Source organism: Anastrepha obliqua, chromosome 4 (genome assembly GCF_027943255.1).
Source record: "Anastrepha obliqua isolate idAnaObli1 chromosome 4, idAnaObli1_1.0, whole genome shotgun sequence".
NCBI classification, from domain to species: Eukaryota; Metazoa; Arthropoda; class Insecta; order Diptera; family Tephritidae; genus Anastrepha; species Anastrepha obliqua.
Genome location: NC_072895.1, coordinates 100432750 through 100455401, shown reverse-complemented (window position 1 = coordinate 100455401; position 22652 = coordinate 100432750). Strand labels below are relative to the sequence as shown.

The 22652-nt window shown below is 34.2% G+C and overlaps 1 protein-coding gene across 2 annotated transcripts in view; it reads right to left on the bottom strand.

The window, feature by feature from the left end:
• LOC129243521 (CDK5 and ABL1 enzyme substrate 1) overlaps positions 1 to 22430 on the bottom strand; it is a 99288-nt gene extending 76858 nt beyond the window's left edge. For both annotated transcript variants that reach the window (XM_054880592.1, XM_054880593.1), the window contains exons 1-2: positions 21736 to 22430; positions 10477 to 12747 (exon numbers count right to left, since the gene is read on the bottom strand). In XM_054880592.1, the coding sequence (XP_054736567.1) occupies positions 10477 to 11468 (992 nt within the window). In that variant the 5' untranslated portion in view covers positions 11469 to 12747; positions 21736 to 22430. The remainder of the gene's footprint in view (positions 1 to 10476; positions 12748 to 21735) is intronic.
• Positions 22431 to 22652: the final 222 nt, after the last annotated feature.

Below are 22652 nucleotides of genomic sequence, written 5' to 3'. Positions count from 1 at the left end.
ATTAAATTAGTACTTTTAAAAATAATTTGAAACTTAAAAAACATTCATAAATCATCGAAAAACACGCATGTAAAAAGTGCAGTGCTCCGGTTAATTAGCAAAACAAAAAGAAAACGAAAAAACACGAAAAATGAAATAAATCAATAGAGCCTTTTTTTTTCGAAATACTACACATTTGGTTTTGTTTTATGAGTAATTTGTTAAAAAATAGCATCGTATCTTCTGTGGCAAAAGCAACGCAAGCGAAGTCTCATAAACAAGTTCATTTGCGTATTGCGCTTATAATTTACTATGCAGCATTGTTCTCAAGAGTAAATTGCCATAAATAAAATAGTTTAATTCAGCATTTGTATGGCATTTACGGCTTTTGTTGTTGCTGTCCGTCGAGTACTTACTATCCCACCTAAGCGCTCGCACAGTCACACGCCAGGCACACTTCCATTTGAAGCGAATTACTTATTTATAGAATTAAGTACGATATAATAGAGAATAATAAAGCTTGAATAGAGGGAATGTTAAAATGCTCAAAACGAAAACAACAACACAGCTGAAATTATTTTTAACCTAAACAGGCATTTGTAATGGGAATACCAAAGTCGAGAGGTGCATAGTCGAGATTGAGGAAAATAAATAAATACAAATAATGATAATAAAAAAATAAAATAATAACAAAATAGTAAAAACATGCTAAATAAACGCTTACGGTCTTATGCTCCGACTAGGAGCGATATGTGCAGGGGGATAATTATTATTGTAGTAGTTCTTTAGTTCTCCTTAAAAATGTAAAAAAAAATGTATAGGTTTTATCCAGGAATAAAAAAGGAAAACAAAAAATAAAAAGATAAGTAGGCAATAAAATTAAATAGAATAAAAATAATATACAAAAATAGGATAAAAAAATATAAAAAATAGAATAAAATTACAATAAATAAAATTAAAAATGAAGCAAAATAAAAAATTACATAAAAATTAAAATATATAAAAAAAAAATTTGTAAAAATTTTTATTTAATTCAAATTAATAAATCACAAAAATCCAAACTACATAAGATAAAATCAATAAGAAATAATATAACAATATAAAGTAAAAAATTTAAACTAAATAAATTTAAAAATAAAATACGAGTAATAAAATTAAATATAAACGCATAATAAAATAAATAGTAAATTAAAACAAAATTTAAATAAAAAATAAACACTAAACAAAAATAAAAGGTATAAACGTATAAATAATATAAAATATATAAAAATAAAAAATTTTAAATATAAAAATAAATATGTAAGAAATAAAAAAATTTGAACTATATTATGTAAAAAGTGGGCCTTTGCTCCCTCGCGGAACCATAATAGGAAATAATATATGTATAATATAAAAAATTCAAAATATATAAATATATAAAAAATTAAAATATAATAAATAAAAATAGATAAAATAAACCTATGAATAAGCAAAGAATAAAAACATAATAAATAATAAAACAGGTGAAATGAAGTTAAATTTAATAAGATTTAAATAGGATCAAAAACTAATAAATATTGCATTAAATTAAATTATCTATGGATAAGTTCGTGCGGTTTTACAACAGATGGCGTAACTTGATTATTATTCCATCGATCCACATTTCCAAACATTCATTGGAGAGCTACTGTCGTATGGCACAAACGTCAGTATAAGTTTTTTATTTGAAGCGTAAACAACAATATTTTTACCACACTTGAAAATGTCGAATTTCGTGCCAAATAATGTGTTTTTGCGGGGAATTCTTTAATATGAAGAAAAAAGCAGCCGAAAGTCATCGTATCTTGGTGGAAGTTTATGGTGAGCATGCTCTAGCTGAGCGAACGTGCCAGAAGTGGTTTGCACGCTTTAAAAGTGGTGATTTTGGCCGCGCCGCCAAAGTTCATGGATACCGAATTGGAGGAATTGCTCGATCAAGATCCGGCTCAAACGCAAGAAGAGGTTGCAAAAACTTTGGGAGTTGATCAATCAACCATTTCCAAACGTTTAAAAGCCATGGGAATGATCCGAAATTCAAATTTCGAAAAAACCCCGCACGAACTTATTCATAGACCTATTAAAAATTATAAAAAAATTTAATTAAAAATAAATGCGAAACTTATATATATATATATGTAAAATAAAAATAAATAAAGTAAAAATAAAGTAAAATATATCAGAAAAATATTTTATTTATACAAATAAAAAAGTTAGTTAAATACAATTATTAAAATAAAATTAAATTAAATAAAACCAAATATGAAACAATAAATTATTCTCAATAATAAATAATAAACTAAAGATAAAGTAAAAAAAAAATACAAAATAAAATAAAAACATTTATTTAAAAAAAAATTATAAAAAAAATATAAAAAATTATTAATTTTTATATAGAGATTTCATACACAAAGATTTCAGAAAACTCGAAAAATGGGGGAGAAATAAAAAAACGGTTGTTTTTATAAAATAAAAAAAATTTTATTAAAACAAAATTATAAAACAAAAATTTATATAAAATAAAAATTTATATAAAAAGAATTTTAAAAAATTTACTAAAAGAAATATTATTTATAATATTAAAAATGTTTGATGCAAAATAATTCTTTTATAAGCAGTTCAAGCAGTTCAATTTTTATAGAAATATAAACAAATTGAAGTTAATTAAAAAAACAAAAAGTACGTCCACAAACACTCACTAACATTATTAAAAAAAAACAAAAACTATACATTGATTTTACTTACAACTTTTTTATTAACTAAAAATTGATTTTGAGTGATGAAAATTTTTATTTTGACCTTTGTTTGTCTGTTTTTATACGAGCACTGCAGCGGTCCTTTCACAAGAGTCAAATATGATTGAAATTATAAATCTTGCTATAGGGTGATTAATTTTGCGCCCCTTGTATAATTATTGTATTTGCTTTTGTTGTGAAAAATTCCATTTATTACAAAGAATGTAAAACAGAGAAAACTCACATTTTTACACATTTATCTAGTAATTTATTATTGCTTCCGCTGATAAGGTTTCTTTATAATTAAAAAATCTGCAATAAAAACGTGACTACTGAAATAGCTGAATGCCATTGTCTATAGTGTAGCGCAGCGCAGAGTCAATGCCAATATTGACCTATAAACAATCTTACACAAAGCTATATCTGGGGGATATAAACAACTTCAGTCGACTTAGCATTTTCTTAATGCAATATTTCAATTAATAATCATTCACAACTGGTAGCTTAAGAACTTGTGTAAATAAAAGTGGAATTCCAGCTTTAGAGTTTTCCAGAAAAGATCAGGATTTAGCGATCTATAATCACAAACTAAGAAGTTAAATAAGTTAATGTTGCCATAAGTCCATCGATAAACAGCTACATATTTAAGTAAGTATGTATAAGTGTGTTTATACATACATATACAGTGCACTCGCGGTAACTCGAATAGCCGCTAAGTCGAACGACGTGCTAACTCGAACACATTTTTTTCCCTATTAACTACTTTGTAACTCGAACAATATTAAAAAGCGCTATAACTCGAACAAAAAAAACAAATTTATTTGTACACACATTCTTTTCAAACATGTAAATACATTTTGTACATACATACATATGTAATCGTATATGTATATAAATTATATGTATACTAGTGTATTGTCCATATGAATATTTCGGCGTTAATATCCCGTTAGTTTTCTGGGAACAACATCTTGCATTGACCAAATTGCTTTAAATTTGTCATTTGTAGTGTATTAAGAGAGAGGGCTGAAGTCCTTAACAAAATTAAACGTGGACGTAGTGTTACTTCTCTAGCGAAGGAATATGGGGTAGCCCAGTCCACCATAAGTCTTATAAAAAAGAAAGATAAGGCAATTTTAAAAGCAGTAAACAACACGTTTTTGGGTCCTGGGAAGAGGAGAACTTTAAAAGCTTCTGAGTTTCCTAAAATGGAAGCCGCTTTATACAAATGGTTTCTGTCCCAAAGAAAAAAGAATTACCCAATAAGTGGACTCATCTTGAAAGAAAAAGCGAAAGCTTTTCATACCCAGTTGTGTGGGGAAAATTCTACATTTTTTGCCAGTGACGGGTGGCTTCAAAACTTTAAGAAACGTTATGGAGTACGTTTGTTAAAAATTTCTGGAGAAAAACTGTCATCACAGCCAGAGCTGGTAGACCCTTTCAAAATGGCTTTACAAGAAAAAATAAAGGAAATGGAGATATGTGCCGACCAAATATATAACGCCGACGAGTCCGGATTGTACTGGAAACTTCTTCCTGAGAAAACTTATGTTTCGTTGTCGGAAAAACAAGCACCGGGAAGAAAGTCTGAAAAGCAGCGTTTTACATTTATGGCATGCACTAACGCTACCGGCAACCATAAGCTTAAACTTCTCGTTATTGGCAAAGCAAGAAATGCTCGTGTTTTCAAAAATTTTAACTGTCCGGTGGAGTACAAAAATTCCAAATTAGCCTGGATGACTTCGGCGATTTTCAAAGACTGGTTTCATAATTCGTTCGTGCCGCAGGTAAATTCCAGATTCATTAAAACAATTTGTTTACATTACAACTTTCTTTTCGGCCTAACTTTTCTGTTAAAGCTGACTTTTTTGTGTAACTGACACAAAGACTGCCAAATATTTGATGAAAAATATTGAAACGAATTAATTATTTTAAACATATTCATGTTCATATCCATATGTAAATAAATAAGTAAATTTAATTGAAAAAAATCGATATCGATGACTGTGTTTTTAACATAGCACACTCAATTGATAAGTCGAACAAATTCGATAAATCGAACAGCGCCTGTTTTAATTAGTTCGAGTTATCGCGAGTGCACTGTATGTACATAGCTATGTGAAAATTGGCTTTAAACCAAATTCCTGAGAATATGTCAAGCGCCAGAGCATTGGACGTCGCCGAATGAAAATTTTCATGAACAAATATATCTTCATACGTTAACACATATATGGTATTTGTTGGTTTTTACAAACGTGAATGGTCCATGCGGTAGTGTCACAGCAGAAACTTAAATAGCAAACATTTTTTAGCAACACACAACTCAAGGTGTTGAATGCTTGAATTTTTGGCTAGAAAAAGGGAAATTAAACGAAAAATTACTTGTATATATCTATGGAAAGCTTTCCATGTGTATGTGTGGACGACATTATAACCAATGTATGGAATTTTTAAGGTAATCCGGAAGTAGTAAGAGGAGAGGCGTTCACATATTTGCCGAATCACAGAGACTTAGAATTTCAACAAATTGCTGATATTCCTGGTATTTAAAAATGCAGATTGTGATCTGTGGAATGATAGACAAATTCACAGCAAGTATTCAAAACAAAAAAAAAAAAAAACATAAAAAAAAATAATAATAATAATAAAAAAATATTAACAAATCCAAAATTTACGTGTATTTAAATAAATAAATATTTATTTTTGTTATATTCGAAATTCGGAAAGTGGAAGGTGTACCATCTTTCAATATGTTGCTTAATCTTCAAGATGCTAGGATTTCTCAAGAGTACTATTATTCGTAAACCAACATTTTTAAGTTTGTTGCAATATATTTCGACACATAAAAGTTCACGTAATTCTTTTTTATATTTTCTTTTTATCTATAAAGAAAATTTTTTCTCATTCCAAACCTTTGAAAATGTTGGGAATTACTTATTTTATTTTATGTTTTGACAGGGCCACCTTCGGCAATTTAGTGGCATGAGATATTTTTAGGCCATACACCTTAAGTATCTTAACTAACAGCAGAAATACTTATAAATGACGCAAAATTAATCACCCTATCGGAAAAATTTATAACTTTTACAAATGGCTGTGACTCTTGTGAACTTAACAGCTGCAATATATGTACAAACAGATTAGCAATGGAGGTCAAAATATAGATTTCCATCACTCAAAATATATTATTTTTTTGGTAAAAAACTTATTTATTTTCTTTATTTTGTTTTTTGTAAAAAAGTTATTAAGTTATAAAAAAACAAAATAATGGATGATTAAGTATAGGTGTCGAGTTTCATACAGAACGGTTTAATAACATAAATAGTATACAACTCTCTCAATCTCCTCTCATGTCTGCAGATAGAACAAAAATGGATAGATCGGCAGCTCATTCCCCTGTTTTTAATGCATTAGGCCAACATTCCATCACGTAAGTTACATTCTGTTACTCTAACAGCTTTGCTATTTTTCTTTAACTATGTTAAGCTCTCGTTTAGTTTTCAGCTTATATTGAAATTTTTAATCTTAAGATCATTGCTGAATAAAGCACAAGTTCAAGCTACGAGCTATTTATTCACACTACTCGTATGTCCATGTTTTCTGTGTTATCTAACAGCCGGGTTACGTTGCCCGTCGAACTAAGTCGTTACTTACAAAAAAGTTAGTGGAAAGGCTACTGTTTGAATGGAGTTACGATTAATAATTCTGTTTCTAAGTAGTTTTTACTCAACGCTTTTCCAAGGAATATCCCTGCAAGCAAAACAAGCTCGTTCAGAACTATTCGTGGGAATGGAAAATTCACTTTTCTTCGTAGCAAAAAGGTGGGACTCATTAAGATCAGTCTGTTCTATGATATCGGCACGACTCGGATACATATCCGGCCAAAGAGGTACTTTCAGCAGCATTTCACGTACATACCTATATGGGAAATATTTATACTGCTTCAATAACAACAACAAGAATTCATTAAGAAAAATTTTACATTTTAGAGAATCATCAGCATTTGTGGCAGATGTGTTAGACCTCGCATCGTAGACACAACACAAGCAGAATCATTCAATGGTAAATATTCTTAATTAAGGCAAATTGCAATGACCAAAACAAAAATATGTATACACTAAAATCGTAATTTAGTAAAATGCAATTAGTCGTAATAAAAATGAAAGTCAAAATAAACGTCTCGTTCGTTGCCACACATATCTATTGTGCTTGATTTATTAGATTAAAATTTTCATGCAAACTCAGCTAAATTGAACATTTCGTGTGCAGAAACATATACTTACCGACATACATACAAGTGAATTTAGAACACGAGGCATGATATATCATTTAAAGCAGATAAACAAAACGTAAACTGTGAACTATTGCTGCATACACTGGTGCACAGTAGAGCAAATAGCTGCAGTGGGAAGTGGAAAATGTGAGACAGAAGTAAACATTTGGAAAGCGTCAAATGTTTTTCGCGTTTACTGGCAAAATGTTTGTGGCTAATATTTACCGATATGTGTGCATGGGTATATATGTACTTGTATATACAAATGTACCTGAGTGAGTATGAATTCATATTCATTTTCAATATATGTAGTATACTGTTTGTGAGTATGACCACCCAGCAACTCGGCTGACTTGAATAAGGAAATCACTTCGCACAGTGTCGCGTGCGTTCGATGCGTTGTGGCGTCAATTATGATTCATGCGAAATAGTATGGCGCCGCATGGGCATATTGACATATCAAATTGAATATCAATATATGTATGTAAATATATGTCTGCTCAATCCAAATATACAAACATACAACAATTGGCGCATACCTAGCAGGAATTTTTATTCGTTCCATTTGATTGCATTTTCAGGGAGCTAAAATTTGGTGATTTTTCCATACGCGCGTGATAGTGTTTGCCTAGGAATAATCATTTACACGCCACTACTATCATTTTTTCGATAGCAGGATTTTTGCTTCGATATTCATTTTCGTGGGAACATCATTGTGTCCATATAAACTCGTATTTATGAGTAATACTTATTTTTATTGATTAAAAAATTGTATTAAAAAAAAAAATAAATAAATAAATAAATAAAAAAAAAATAAAAATAAATAAAAAAGAATAAAAATAAATAAAAAATACAAAATAAAATAAAAAAATACAAATTAAATTAAAAAATACAAAATAAAACAAAAACATTTATTTAAAAAAAAAAAATTATAAAAAAATATATAACAAAAGTATTAATTTAATTATTAATTTTTATGGAGAGATACACAGAGATTTCAGACAACTCGAAAAATGGGGGAGAAATAAACACCAACACACCGAATTTTCAAGTGAATTTCAATCAAGGCGCATTCATTGAAGGTAGTGGCACTAGACCAACAAAAATGTTTTGTACGTTTGATTGCCACGGCAAAAGTAAGAAAAATATTGGCAAAGTAGAAAACAAAGAATGAATTCGCCTTGTTCTATTCTGTGCGCTGAAAGCCACATGGATACGGCAAAAGAAAAAAAACAAATCAGCTGATTTACCCATACCAACTTTAATAGATTCGCCTTGATTTCAATAACACAAAATATATTTTTATAATATTAGTGAAATTTATAAAATTTGAAAACTGGATACAAAATATGCTCTCCTCTCTTCTAATGTTGAGATTTATAAAATATACTATTATTCACAACCAATATTTTTAAGTTGGTTTCAATACATTCCACATAAAAATTCACATAATTAAATTTTTTAATATTTTTAAAATAATTTATAATGGAGTTTTTTACAATTCTATATATTAAAAAGAGAAAAAGAGCTTTCGATATATTGCTTTTTTTGTTTTTGTTTCTGTTTAATAATTAACAAAAAAATTAAAACACATTTCAATGCATTTCGAAATAATTAAAAATTACATAACATTTTTTATACGAAACGTGAAGTGAAACGAAATTTATTAAAAATTATAAAAATTTATAAAAAAAAGTTTTTAAAAAACAAAAAAACCAAAAAAAAAATTAACTGCTACAACAACAAAAGGAAAAAACTGAGTTTTCTACAATATGAAAAACGTATATTTGAGGATATTCGTATTGTACAAAAAAAAAATATAAAAAAATGTATTCATTGAAAAAGGTGAATATCGTTTTTAATCACTTTTATACTCCTGAAAATTTCAATACTTCCTCATTGGGTCTTAACTGAAAAAATTTAAAATTTATAATCTCGGAATTAATTTCACTAAGGTGGATTTTCCCTACCGGGTATCAGTATACCACCACACACGTATACTGAAGCAATCATTTGAGGTCATTTGTTATTTCCCTCTAATCTAGCGATTTATTGAATTTGTTGCAATTTGATTACAAATGTGCGGAAAATGTAAAAACTTCACAAGAAATACACCATCGCCGATTGCAAAAGTGCAATAGACGCTGAGGCAGCAAATTATTGCAAACATACTTCTACAAATATGTATATATATTTATGGCAATAATTATATTGCAAGCTTACAAATGTCTATAGTATATTCGCGATAGACCACACGCACACATCTGTACGTGCATCAGCAAACAGCAAAATTCTGATGTCGTCGCCAAGTGGCCCATGAACAGCAATGTCGTCTGATTCGCCGAAAATATTATTTAAAAAATATATGTATATATAAATATATTTACGTAATACTCGCATTACAATCGCATAAATATACAATTGAAGTGGAAATTTTAAGAACGATTTTGTGGATTTATACTTTTTTGCAGTACTTAATGTTTAAGTGATTTTGCTTTAAATAAAATTCTGACAATTTTAATAAACTTATTGCACAATATGTAGGTATGTGCGTAGGTAAAGTAATGGGTTTTCCTTATCTTATCTCGAAGCAATAAATGAGAGCCTTTTAAATTATCAAGGAAATGCGATTGACAATCAAGTTTGTGGTTGCATATAAATTTGGTTAAGTTGTGACAAAGAAATAGAACAAAAAGCTCACAAACGCCCATATCTGACACTTTTCAAACATGCATTCTATCAAAAAACTGACGGAAATTGATTAATAAAACCAAAATTTTGTATAACTCAACCCGCGACATTTTATAAAAAATAAATTAAATTATTTTAAACCAAAGACCAATGCCGGAAAGGCAATACATTCCCATGGGAACCGGTTCTACGTTTCCGGAATGACTCGGGTTTTTTCCCGACTAAGGGCTGCCGTCCCAGTAAACTAGCCCTGTCTAGCGAACCGTTTATCATCGAAAAGGCACCCAGTGATCCCAGTGATTCAAAACTGCATAGCGATTAAAGTTGAGCTTTTTTGATTTTTCAATTTCCTCGCTCGAAATTAGCATTGATTTTTGATAACTTTTGTTGACGTTGTTATGCCTTTTTCTTCATATATGTACATCAAAATTACGCGAGTTTTTTCTATTTCTCATTGATGCAAATGCGCAATACGCACGCATAATTTTAAGCCAAAATTGAACGGGCATACCCAGATTTTTTCTGGACAAGAAAGTTTGAAATTTTCTACAAAATTTACAACTTTGGATTATATGTTTTTTGTTGTAGTATGAACAATATTTTTATAAGCAAAACACAAAAAAAAAAAAACAAAGAAATATAAAAAATACATAAATAGCCAAATCTCTGTAAAGCTGCTACTGTGTGAGCGCTCCTGTACATGCATACATACATACGTATGCACAAAAAAGTATACCGACGTTATCACATTTAACTGGAAATAAAATCATTTTTCGCACTCACCTTTCACGCAATGGCATTAGTATGCCAGCACCCATGCTCGAAACTTTCATTGGTATTTTGACGCTATCCGAATCACTGCCGCTCTCAGCGCCCGAGCCGCCGCTACCGCCAGCCAACTGTTGCTTGCTGGCAATACCCATTGTACCTTGCTTAGAAGTTTGCTTGCAATTTTGATTGCCCTGTTGCCGACTACTCGATGTAGGTCGCTTAGCATTGCGCTTCTCTGGCACAGATGCTCCACCACCACCGACAATGCTGCCGCCATCACTGCCGATGACGTCGAAATCGTCACCATATCCAGCCGCTGCGGATTTATCCAAATGCTTAACTGCTGTCGACTTAGCTGTGACAGCCGTTGCTGCTGTTGCTTTAATGCCTCCATCGCCCTTGTAAGCGTTACCTTGCCGTGCATTTATCAAGTGTTGACCCATATTTTCAATTTCACTAAAATGCCCATCACCATCGGCGCTGCCGGTACTATCGGCACAACCATCACTACCAGCACCACCGCTGCCATCACCGCCGCCACCGCCACCAATGTACTCCATATGCGAGTCATCGCAGCTGGTGAGAAACATAACGGCTGAAGGTGCGTGCATGCCAATGCCAGTGCCGGCGTTGCCGTTGCCAACATTGCAACCGCCATTCGTATGATGTTGCGTATAATAGTATTGATGCTGATGCTGATGATGCTGTTGCTGTTGCCGTGGATGTCGATTATTGCGATTGTAGTTGTTGAAATGTAGTTGCTGCTTGTTGTATTGGCCGCCACCAACTCCGATGCCGATATTGCCGCCGCCGCCGCTTCCAGTTGTTGCGCCACTTTGTAATCCCGCTGCCGTTGCGTTGTAGGTTGTAGCCCCGGTGCCACAGATACCAATTGTTGCTCCAAGTTTAGTATCCCGATGTGTGCCATCTAATGAAATATTCGATAGAAACGAGATCGCAGTCAATCTGCGCCTGTGTCTCGTTTTATTAAGCGAACTTGCCATTAGGCAGTGACGGTAATTGGTGTGTGACAACTGTAAGGCGTCTATTGAATGTCGGACGCGTAGATATTTGCACTTGAACTGCTTCGGCTGCTGCTACCTCAAACGTTGACTCTGCTGCTGCTTTTTCTGTTGTCTCAAACTGAGTACACTTTGCGATTTGCGGTTTGGGAGCACGATTTGCGTGCCTGAAGTCTGTTTTCTTAAAACTTATGGAATGTGTTTAGGGTCGGTGGGGGCACAAAATAATTTAAGGGAGTAAATTGTTTTCTGTTTTTGAATTTATTAGAACGATTTTTGAGTTTTTGCGACGTTTTTTTTTCTCGGTTAGTTCAAAGAAAACACAATTTTTTGAACTAAAAGTTTTCGATTAGAACAAATTACTTTAAGTAATAAATGTTTTTAGCAGACTTTTTAAACTTCTCGTTGGAGCACACCGTTAACGCTTACTTTTCGTGAGCTTTTTCTAGCGAAAATTACGCAGTAGTTTTAGGCATAAATTTTTGCTTTCTTTCTGATTTCGAAACTTTCGTAGCCGATTTCGAAATCGGTAGCCGCTTTTGGTACAGAAAAATTCACGCGCTTATATCTTTCGTTTTTAATAAAATTTGATACTTCGCTGCGCTAAGCTTTATATTAAGCTCCGTTTAACTTAGTGCGGAAACTTTTTTAAAAAGCGTCCGTATGTAAAAAATGCCACACAGTGTTGGAGCGACTTTAGCGTTTTGCTACCAACTTTTATGCAAACGCGCAGTTTTTCTACTGCAAAAAGTTTTTCCTAAACTTTTTATTACTATTGTTGTTGCTGTGGTTTTTCTGAGACTACTAAACGTATACAAATATCACATAAACTTTATAGTCTTTAAAAGCGACAGTTTCTGAGACGAATTCGATTTACTTAAACGCAACATTTTGTTGATTGTTTTGTGAAACTTTAGTTGCAATAAAAAGTCAAAAATGATTTTAAGTGAAAAACTATTAAAATAAATATTGTATTTAGCAATTGCAATTTTTCGCACAAAACTTTTTTGAATTACGTTTCACACACGCACACACTCAAACACTGGATTTTCACTGCGGTGTACGAAATATACTGCTGATTTTGTTGTTATTGCCGTTGCGCTGCTGTTTGCGGTTGAAGTCGTTGAATTTACTTACTGGTCGTTGGCCGCTGGTTCGGTTCAGTAGTTACAATTTTCCAATTTATTTATGTTCGCCGTCAAATGCTGCTCAGTGTAGTGTACGCTTTCGAATTCAAACGTAGAGTGGCTGTCGGAAAATTCTAGAATTAAAATTAAGAAAAGTCTATATAAGTTGCATTTTATTGACAACAACAAACACGTAGTGTGGACAGTGCAGACAGAAATTGGTAGAGAAAATATGCCTGCATAGCCCGAGCATAGTTGCAGATACAGTGCCATTGCAGAAAGCGCTTGAGAGTGAGAGAGCGTGTGGAACTGCGAATAAGAGCGAAGCTGGTATGAATGAGCCATGCAAAAGCATTGCGCGTTGTGCATAAAATATGCATATGTACATATGTATGTGCATGGTAGTTGTGGTGGCATCCACGTAGCCGTTGACAATAGTAGCGTCGAAAATGGATTGCTAGAAAATATGCATCAAGGCATGACCAAACAGGGTGTCGCCGCAAATGCAAAGCTAAATAAGCAGGGCCGTCAATATCTGCTGCAAGTGGAAGTATAAAAGTAGGCACTTCGCAAAAAGCTTTGATGGGCGGCGTATTCCACCCGATGGTGCGGCACTGCTTGTACGACCTGGTTTCAATGCCCATAGCGTTCATAAAAGATCACACGACAGGCGATGTCAAACCTCGAGTGAATTTCTGTCACGAAAAAGCTGGTTATAAAAATGATGTGACATTCAGAGACAGCAGAAAAACAACATAAATCAGAGAAGACTTTTAATGATGTGTACTCCAGTCTAATTTTCCATTTAGCTGAGTTGGCGATGTAACGCTCAAAATCGTTTATAGTTCAAATATCCGCACACTGATAAAGGCATCTGAATTAAGACCCTCGCCTCATTTTAAATGGTATTTTTTGTATATTTTTTTAAAAGCGAGTAAAACGGAAACGAAAAAAGTTTTTTGTTTTTAGTATTTTATTTTCTGATCCATTGTTAAATTTTTTTTTATCATACGAGGTTCGTTCAAATAGTTGCAGCCTTCAAAAAGTAGTCTGTGAAAGAAAATTTCCCCTAAGACTGGACCGAACATTCATAAAGGGCCTCTGAAAATGTGTCATCGCCTACCCAGACAGACTTAGATATACATAACTAGTAGAGGAGGAAATAGAGCCGAGTGTGACCGGCCAGTTAAGTGGCAAGGAAACATATGTATATCGGTTGTTGTTGTTGTTGTTCTACAAAACCCTGTCCAGTGTAGTGAAGTTATTGGTATTCGTTATCTCATCTAACGGTAGGCTTCGGGGACATACGGTTTCGACAGGGTGGAACCAGAGAAAAAGGTGAAAGGTGTGAAGTGGTGGTCAGTGTCCTGCAGGCTATATTCATATTATAAATCCATTTTTTTTTTCTTGTTCACTCCTCTCGGGAGCATAGGGCCTCGACAAGACTCAGTCTTGCATTGGTTTTGTTAATCTATTTTGATTTCTGACAGGGTAGGTGATTAGCCTGCCGCAAATCCATTACTATTCATTTATTATATTTTTATCTAATTTTTGTTAAAAAATATAGTTTATGATACAATAAAAACCATATAACTTTAATTTTCAAACTTTGTACAAAATGTAAAAAATTTCAACAAATTTTAATCAAAATTTTAAACTTTTTAATCAGAAAAAATACTTTTTAATCTAATATAAAAAAATTGCAGTTTTATAGTCCATTGAATTGTGACGCGTTGACTTTTGAATATTTTTGTTTTTGCTGGCGGTTTTGTGAATTTTACTCCTGACGGTTTTTCGAACATTTGTTATATGGCAAAAAATTCCTGTTATGCGAAAAAAAATTATGAAAAATTAACGCGCATTTTAAGTCACTTGAAACTGGCACAAAACTGTATACCCAAAAATAATTATGACAAAACAATGCGGGCCTCACGACAATGAGACAGACTCAAAACTTGGCGTATAATTCTCCTTTAGGACAATTATATGAGAAGGGGAATATAAAGGATTTTTTCTTGTTTGTGCTTTATTTAAATGACGGGATAAAAATCTAAAAATTGCCAGTGTATTCGAATTGATTTTTATTTTATTTTGACATCAAACTGTACTTGTCTAACATTACTCCCCTGTCCGTTATTACGCCAGCTCCTTCTAAAACTTATGAATCTTCAAAACATCGGGTACACCCGAACGCCATACCTGACTGTTGCTTCGCGTGTAAGAAGGATTAAGGGCAACAATTAGCTGAAACTAAATTGGAAAGCAACAACGATTTGACCTGTGCTTAACTTAATACGTAGCGCACTGACGAGAGTTCGATCAAAAAGATAAACAGATATTTAATTTTTTTTTATCAAAAATTTATCCAGTAGATATACTCTCTTGAAACTCCAAGCACCCTTTATTGCACATTTTGCGTTGCCAGACAGCTGGGTGGATGCACAGGAATGCCGTCGCATACTATACATATGTACATATGTTTGTACGCATGTCCGTTGACCAAGTTCGACTGCACTGCGTATTCGTGTATGCTCTGCTGTTATCGCCTGTGGCGGCATTTTTGCATTCGTTATTGGCCGGCGAAAAGGTTGCACGCATTTCTTGCTGCACAGAGTGCAATGAGCTTCACATGGCCATCATTGACAAACGACCAACCGAACGAGTGAACGAGGCGTACGGCCACGATTGACGAATGTTAAAAAATTAGTAATAATCAATGAATCGACGAACAAGATGCATTTACATGCGAACTGTGAAATGTGAATAAACGAGTATTAGGGTAAAGAGAAGTAGAAAAAAGCACTGACACTAATGTTGCAAGGCGGCTAATATCAGCAACTGCTGAGGATGTTACGATCTAAAAGATGCAACCGACCAACCAGCAAGCCAGTTATCTAGACTGCCAAGCGTTAGGAAAAACTACATCATTCGGTGAAATGAACTTGAAATGGGGAGTGTGGCGTTAGAAGACCCTTTGTTTCGGTTTAATGGCGGGGGTGTAGTGAATTTTGTTTTTTTTAGTTAATTCGGTGGAGAAGGTATATTTTAAGAATTTATTTTGACGATACAAATAGTGTGATAGTTTATTCAATCAATTTCCATATAATATAATACAAAAATTTGAAATATATTTCCCTAACTTTTCAATGCAAACTATTGAAAATTGACAGGTGACAGTGAACTTTCAGGAGCCCATCAAAAAAAAACTAATCTTGTTTTACGTTGCACATCATAACTCGCAACACTCATCTGAACAAAAAAATTAAAATGCTTTTCCTAAAGGAGGTGTTTCTCAAAGTATTCCTTAGGGCATTTTTTTCGAATTCTCAATTCTCGCAGCACTTGGAAGCCAAAAAACCGATTTTCGCTAAAAAAAGTTTATCTCATTTATTATTCTAAGATTAACGGGTTACATACGTTTAGAATTTTCAAAAAAATCGATTTTTTTTACAGATTATTATTCTTTATAGTTTTAGTCGTATTTCTGTGCAAGTCGATTGTAAAAATTCCCCACAGATACAAAGTTATGATAGAAAATGTAACTGCACGACGAGAGTTTCATGCGCACAGGTAGCTGTCCTTCGTTTGAGGCACTTGAAAATTTAAACTCGTTTTTCTAGAAACTACTTTTCCGGCATGGTCTACACGATAACTCATACAGTTTTTAATATTTTTTTATCCGTTTTTTTTTTAAATATTCGAAAGTGTCTCTATAGTCAGTCGAGCCGGATTTTTGAAATTTTTATTAAAAAATTTTATAAACCCAATTAAAGTGTGACATTTATGACGTAAAACGCATAGTTTTTTTTAAAATGCCGTAAAGTGCGAAATTTTTCGAAATTCAAAAATCCGGAAATAGTCTGTCGCTATAACTACAACTTTATTTTACAAGCATTTTTTTACTTTTTACAGATCCATCAACATTTCAAGGAGAAATGATGCAGCCCTTGGAGCAACTTTTTTTTCATTGTACTTTGGGTCACGAGATTTTTTATATTCTAATTTTTGTAAAGAAAAATTAAAATAAATTTTTTTATAAAGATTAAGTACTAATAAACAATGAATAAAGGTTTTTATATTTATTTCTATTGTTATCCCTTCTAAAAACAGTATGTATGGGTGTATGTAACCCATTAATAGTTACAAAAACACAAAAAACCGCCCAGGGATACCTGGTGAATTATGTGTACTTCTTCAGGTATATAAAAAAAAAAAAAAATATGTGCGAAAAAACACGTTGCCTTATTTAACAGTAAAAAGGTATACTTTATATACTCTTATGTTGTATTTGTATATCTAACGTGTCAGGTGGTGTAATTTTCATCTCCAGTAGTAGGTAGGAATGGGTCGTTGTCTTATTGTTCTATTTATTATTTATTGTGCATTGTGTTCAGAATCAGTAAACAATGTAAACGGCAGCACTTTGTATTCGTTTTTAATTTTACGCTTCACTATTGTTGTTGTACTCAATTTGCAGTCACAATGGCTATGACTATTGTAATACAGTATTTAGCGGCGACAATACCGGGTAGTCGTCAGGCGAGACTCCCAATCGGCAGATTGGTTGGCTAACTAACGTGCCATTGTATGGAACGTGCCAAAACGACGATAAGGTAACATACATACACACATACCATACATGCATGCATGTATTCATGCATACACGTAGTTATATAGAGAGGAACGAACAAGTGGTAGAATAGGCAGGCATTCGGCCGGCAAGTTGTTCGGTAGTGACAAACCGATTCATATGGTGTGCCATTGTCGCTGATGTTTGAATTTGTTGGGTATTTGTTCGACTTGCATTTGATCGATTTCTTAAAGTGAGAATTGGAAACCTGGCAATATGCCACATCCACTTACTGTAAGCATTCGGTTTTTTTCCATGCTGGTAAACACTTTTCGTTGGCGGTAGCGGCTACCGTAAGCGGTCGCACATGTACGTAGGAAATAGGTTGGTGATAAGAAAGGAGTGGGGTTGATTCCAACCTCTTATACACGAAACATTAAGATTGCACGAAATAATATATTTGCCTATGTGCATTATAAACATCTAATCTAATTTGATAAAATTCTACAATCGATGAAATTAATCCTCTCGGGCGAGCTGACGAGGGCTGTATACTCATGCAGAGCCAAGGTTTTCTCAACAAAGTTTTGATATACCGTTTTGTGTACATTCAGTTGGCTTTGCTGCCTTAGGTAGTTGGCTACGAGTGTCCATCAGTAATCTTTTTGAGTGCATAATTGGAGAAAAGTCGACTTATTCCGTTAGAGTTTGATTTGCTATAATAAGCAGGGTTTAATTAGTAGATAACAGACTATCTGGGTTAAACTTTGATACATTCCCTTCCGGATACCACATTCCCTTATTCAAAACCGCTGGATTAACGAAACACGCGGCACTGGGCAAAGGCTAATAAAAGACGTCGCCACATGGAACAGAAGGAACTTCGGTGAACTAAATTTTTATACAACCCAAATGCTTTCTGGTAAAAAAAAATCGATTGTCTTTAATCTTACAGGATGTAACTATTCATGCGATCGTCATCATTTCTGCGATTAAGGAATACCCTCCAGTTCTTAAAAAAATGTCATTTAATGCTCCTTACAAGAATCTCCAACGACTTGAAATCTTAAATATTAGTTTTTCTATCTACTTAGTCCTGCCATAAGTTCTGTTACAAGTTAAGTTCGTTATAGATATGAAATTGTAATACTTTTTTCAATGAAGTTAGTTTTATTTCATGTAACTATTAAAAGAAAAATGTTTAACTTTCAAATTAGTCGCCGTTTCGTTACGTTTACAGATTTACGGTTTCTATGGATATTGACGTCGCTTCTCGAACCAGACTCTCCAAATTTCTGTGAGGTCTTAAGACAGGCCATGCTCTCCAATTCTGACCACAAACTGGATTTAGATTTGAACCCAGGAATATAGTTTTTTAGCCACCACTGGATGGTTTTTGCCTTAAGGGGGTCTTCTGGTCTCCAGCGAAAAAAAAATCGATTTTTTTTTGCATAATTTTGTTGTATGTGTATGCGAGAATACGCCACAGAAAGGATTTTTTGAAAATCGCATTTTTTCACATTTTTCTGGGCACCGAAGTGTACCCTCCTCCGGCCGTTTTATCATAAACTTTATCTTTAAACGCGTTTCCCCGAAAATCGTGTTTTTTAAGCATTTTGGTCACACTTTTCATAGTAGTTATACTCCGATTTCAATGGTTTTGGTCTTAAAAGGTTCGGAAAACTTACCGCTAAGTTTCCCCGTGTACGATTTTTGAAATTTTTTTTCATTCCATTTTTATAACCTTTTAAAGTTCAAAAAATGAGCAAAAAAAAATTTTGTTTGCAAATTGTTGCATAACTTTTGAAAAAAATTAAAAAAAAAAAATCTGTCACGGGAAAACTTAACCAGGGCAACTCTGAAGACAACGCATATCTAATTTTTGCTTTCTGATTACCCAGGTGGAAAAACCGTGACCAAAATGGAGACCTGTTTCGTTTGGAGATGGACGTCTTCAGCGCCATTTCAAGGTCGCGGGTGTTAATTTTTTTCAAAGTCAAAACCATTTTTTAAAAGCCAAGACATGTACCTTTAAAATAAAAAAAAAAAATTTTTTAAATATTCACAGGATTTGTCACAATCAATCCCCAAAAAAACCCTTCATTTCAGGGCCTCGAGACCAGAAGACCCCCTTAAGGGCTAGAGCGAAATCTTGCTGGAAAATCCAACGCTTTCATGTCGCAGAAACGATATGAATCCGTAGACTAAATCTCGAGCATTTCCAGATGACTACGCAGTCTGTAGTAGCATGTGAGCATGCCCGTGAGCCCTACCTCTTCAAGCTTTTCCTTGATGGTGGTTGGTCCCATAGCAAGGAATGGCTCGGGTCCTATTAAAGGCGAGACCGCAGCCAACGCCTCTGCTATTTCGCCCTGGGCTCTGGGACCTAAATTAATCGAATGCGATTGCGCATTCCTAGTAGAGTAAGTTTCTCATTGCACTCAAGGACTAGTGAGGTCTTGATCTCACTTAGTTAGCGCTGCCCGCACCGTCCAGAGAGTGACTCTCGATGTCCAAACGACCGCTTCATGTAACCATTGGTCTTATTATCATGATGTATGTACATCCAACATAGGATTCCTGGATTTTCCTGCTAGATGTTTACAGATCATGAGAGCCTTCCAGCAAAACTTGGCAACCAGAACAAGGCCGAGATACTAAACTTCCCTCACCAAATCGTTAGCAATCCCGACTATGCTGATCTCTCTCATTCCTGGTCAAATCATTTTCCTGGTGAAAGGAATGATGGCTGTTTTGGACAGGTTTACATACAGACCCACCCCAGCACACCATTTTTTTATCAGGTTTAAAGCTCTTTACAGTATGTCGCAAATAGTGTTCTCGAGCCTGCCTCTCGCTATAATTACAACGTCATCAGCCGAAAGTTCCCTCGATATCGAGGAAGGCACAGAGAGTTGTTTCCTCACAGTCAAAGGCACTCTGGATGTTCGAACATAGCTGATACAGCGCAGTTTCCGTAGACCTTCCTGCCCTGTACGAATGCTAGTTTTAATGGAGGAGTGTTATACGCAGAGTGTTTAATCTGATTCCATTATCAATTATCTTCTTCATTGCTTTTAATACAAAGGAAGTAAGACTAATTGGTCTGAAGGACTTAGCCAGTGAGTAGTCATTTTTTCCTACTTTTGGCATGAAGACCACTTGTGCTCTTCTCTACACTGTTGGTATGTATGCCAGCGCAAAACTTTGTCGCATTAGCCCAACTACACGCCTTGCTGTAGTACTACCGGGGGAATTCCATTAGCCCCCGGGGTCTTGTATGGTTTGAGGATTGAGGAGCTAACGGCCCACTTTATGGTTTGCTGGGTAAACATTTGTTTAGCCAGTTTCCAGTTCGATTGGCTCGGCCTCGAAAACACCGTTTAGTACTGCGAGATCTGAGTTACGGCTCACGGAAAATGTGTAGCCGGTAAAGAAGCATGCTCTTTCCACCTCATTGCATGTACATATATGTGCAGCTTGGCTATGCTGAATTTTGGTCAAAATGTCATCTTCAGTTCGGCATATAATTCTTAAGGTTATTATAAAAGTTTTCAATCTCGTAATTAGCACAGCCAGGATCATATTTAAATCAACTGGTTTGTCGTAATAGGTCAAGTAAAATAAATAATAAACCTTTCGCATTTTGTCGTTTGGAAAACAAACAGCCATTCACCTCTATTGATTTTCTATGCACAGCTTTAACACGCAGAAACTTCTGGAACTTGCATGCAGACGATTGTGACTTAAGCGTAGCCGAATTACAGCTTTTCAGTTACATACATATGCAAATGTGTGTGTATGTGTGAATGGCGAGCCAGCGAACAACCAGTGCCATGCACTGCAATATAATGTGCAATGACGTGTGCGCCCACATAAATTCAAGAGGCAAACCAAACGAAATTCTTTTCTGCTCGTTTGCCACTTCGAACACTTGAGCAAGGGAATATTCAAAGCTGTGCTTGCAAGTTTTTCAAGGACTCTTAGAGAAATGTACCAACACTTGGATAGCTTCAAGCGTCAGTCTTGGCGAATAGTTACCATTCAAAATCACAAGGGGGTGAGTTAAGCAGCAATTACATATTTGCCGCACTTACGGGCTCACATACATAGTTCATACACATACACACATACATTCACAGAAATCTGACTTCCTCTGTGAGGAAAATCGATTTCTCTGCCTGCTTTGCTTCGTAAATAGTAACCTCTGCCGCAGCCTCAAAGGCGAAGGTTGGAACAAAATATAATAGAAACAAAATAGAAGAAAAATATCAAAACAAAAAGAGGAACAGACCATTCGTTGGCTGGAGCGCCGCATAGAGGAATAGAAATGGTGAAATGTGAAATAGAGAACGGTCATGTCAAGTGGAAAATTTCTAGAAAATCGTCAATACATATGTACACATTTATGTAGTTATACATGAATGTATATATGGATTTGTGCAAAACCAAGCCCATAGGGGGTGGATGATAGGTAAGTACGTTACGGAAAACACGAAGATAGTCTGCGTCTAAGAAGTTATTTTAAGGAGGTGGAGTTATAACAACTTACCCCTTTCGCTAATTTTCTTGTTTCAAAACTTTTGGCAAACTCTTCCAAATTTACACACAACGGTGGTATATAAATGCACACACGTCTTTCTAGCCCTGGCAACAGTGGTTGTGACGCAAAGTTGCGTTATTTATATATTTTAATAGTTTATTTTTCGTTTACTTAAAACAGTTTCAGGCGAATCATTTTGTCTATTTTTGTATGCACTCGCTGGGATTTCGGTTGTTGACAAAAGTTAGCAATGCGCGTAAATGGAATTGTGCGGCTAAACAACTGCACTGACACTTTTTTTAGCGAATTCTGAACTTGAAGGTAGCGAATTTTAGCTCTTTAACATAATTATCAAGTCATAATCGCTGCTTTCATTGACTGCTCTTGTTGCTGATACAAGTATTTATATCACACGCCCACAAGTATAGGTTTTTCTTCCGGAAAATCGAAAGAAATCAAGTGCGGTTGGTTCTCTGCTATTTATCTAAATCTCGCACGCATTTGCAATCTACTCGTTGATTCACAGTAAGTAACCGTGGCACTGTTCACCATACGATGTGTAAAATTACGAAATATTGTTGTTTTTTTGTCAAACTTTATTACTTTTACAATTCACAGACATATATTAAGAACCTTTATGAATATTTTCAAAAATAGAAACTTTTATTATACAACGATAAAAACATATGTGAACTTTTTCATGACAGACAATTTTTCGGACTGATGAAAAAATCCGAGAATCGTAACGAAGAAAAAGAGCAAAGCAAACAATCCAATTAAAGTGCTGCCAAGTTGTAAATATGGTTAGCGTTGCCAACCACGGAGAATGAGGATTCAGAGAATGCAAGACGTAAAATTAGTACACCACAAGTTTATCGTACGGTAAACTTCCGCGGAAGAAATTTGACTAACTTTGGACAAAATAA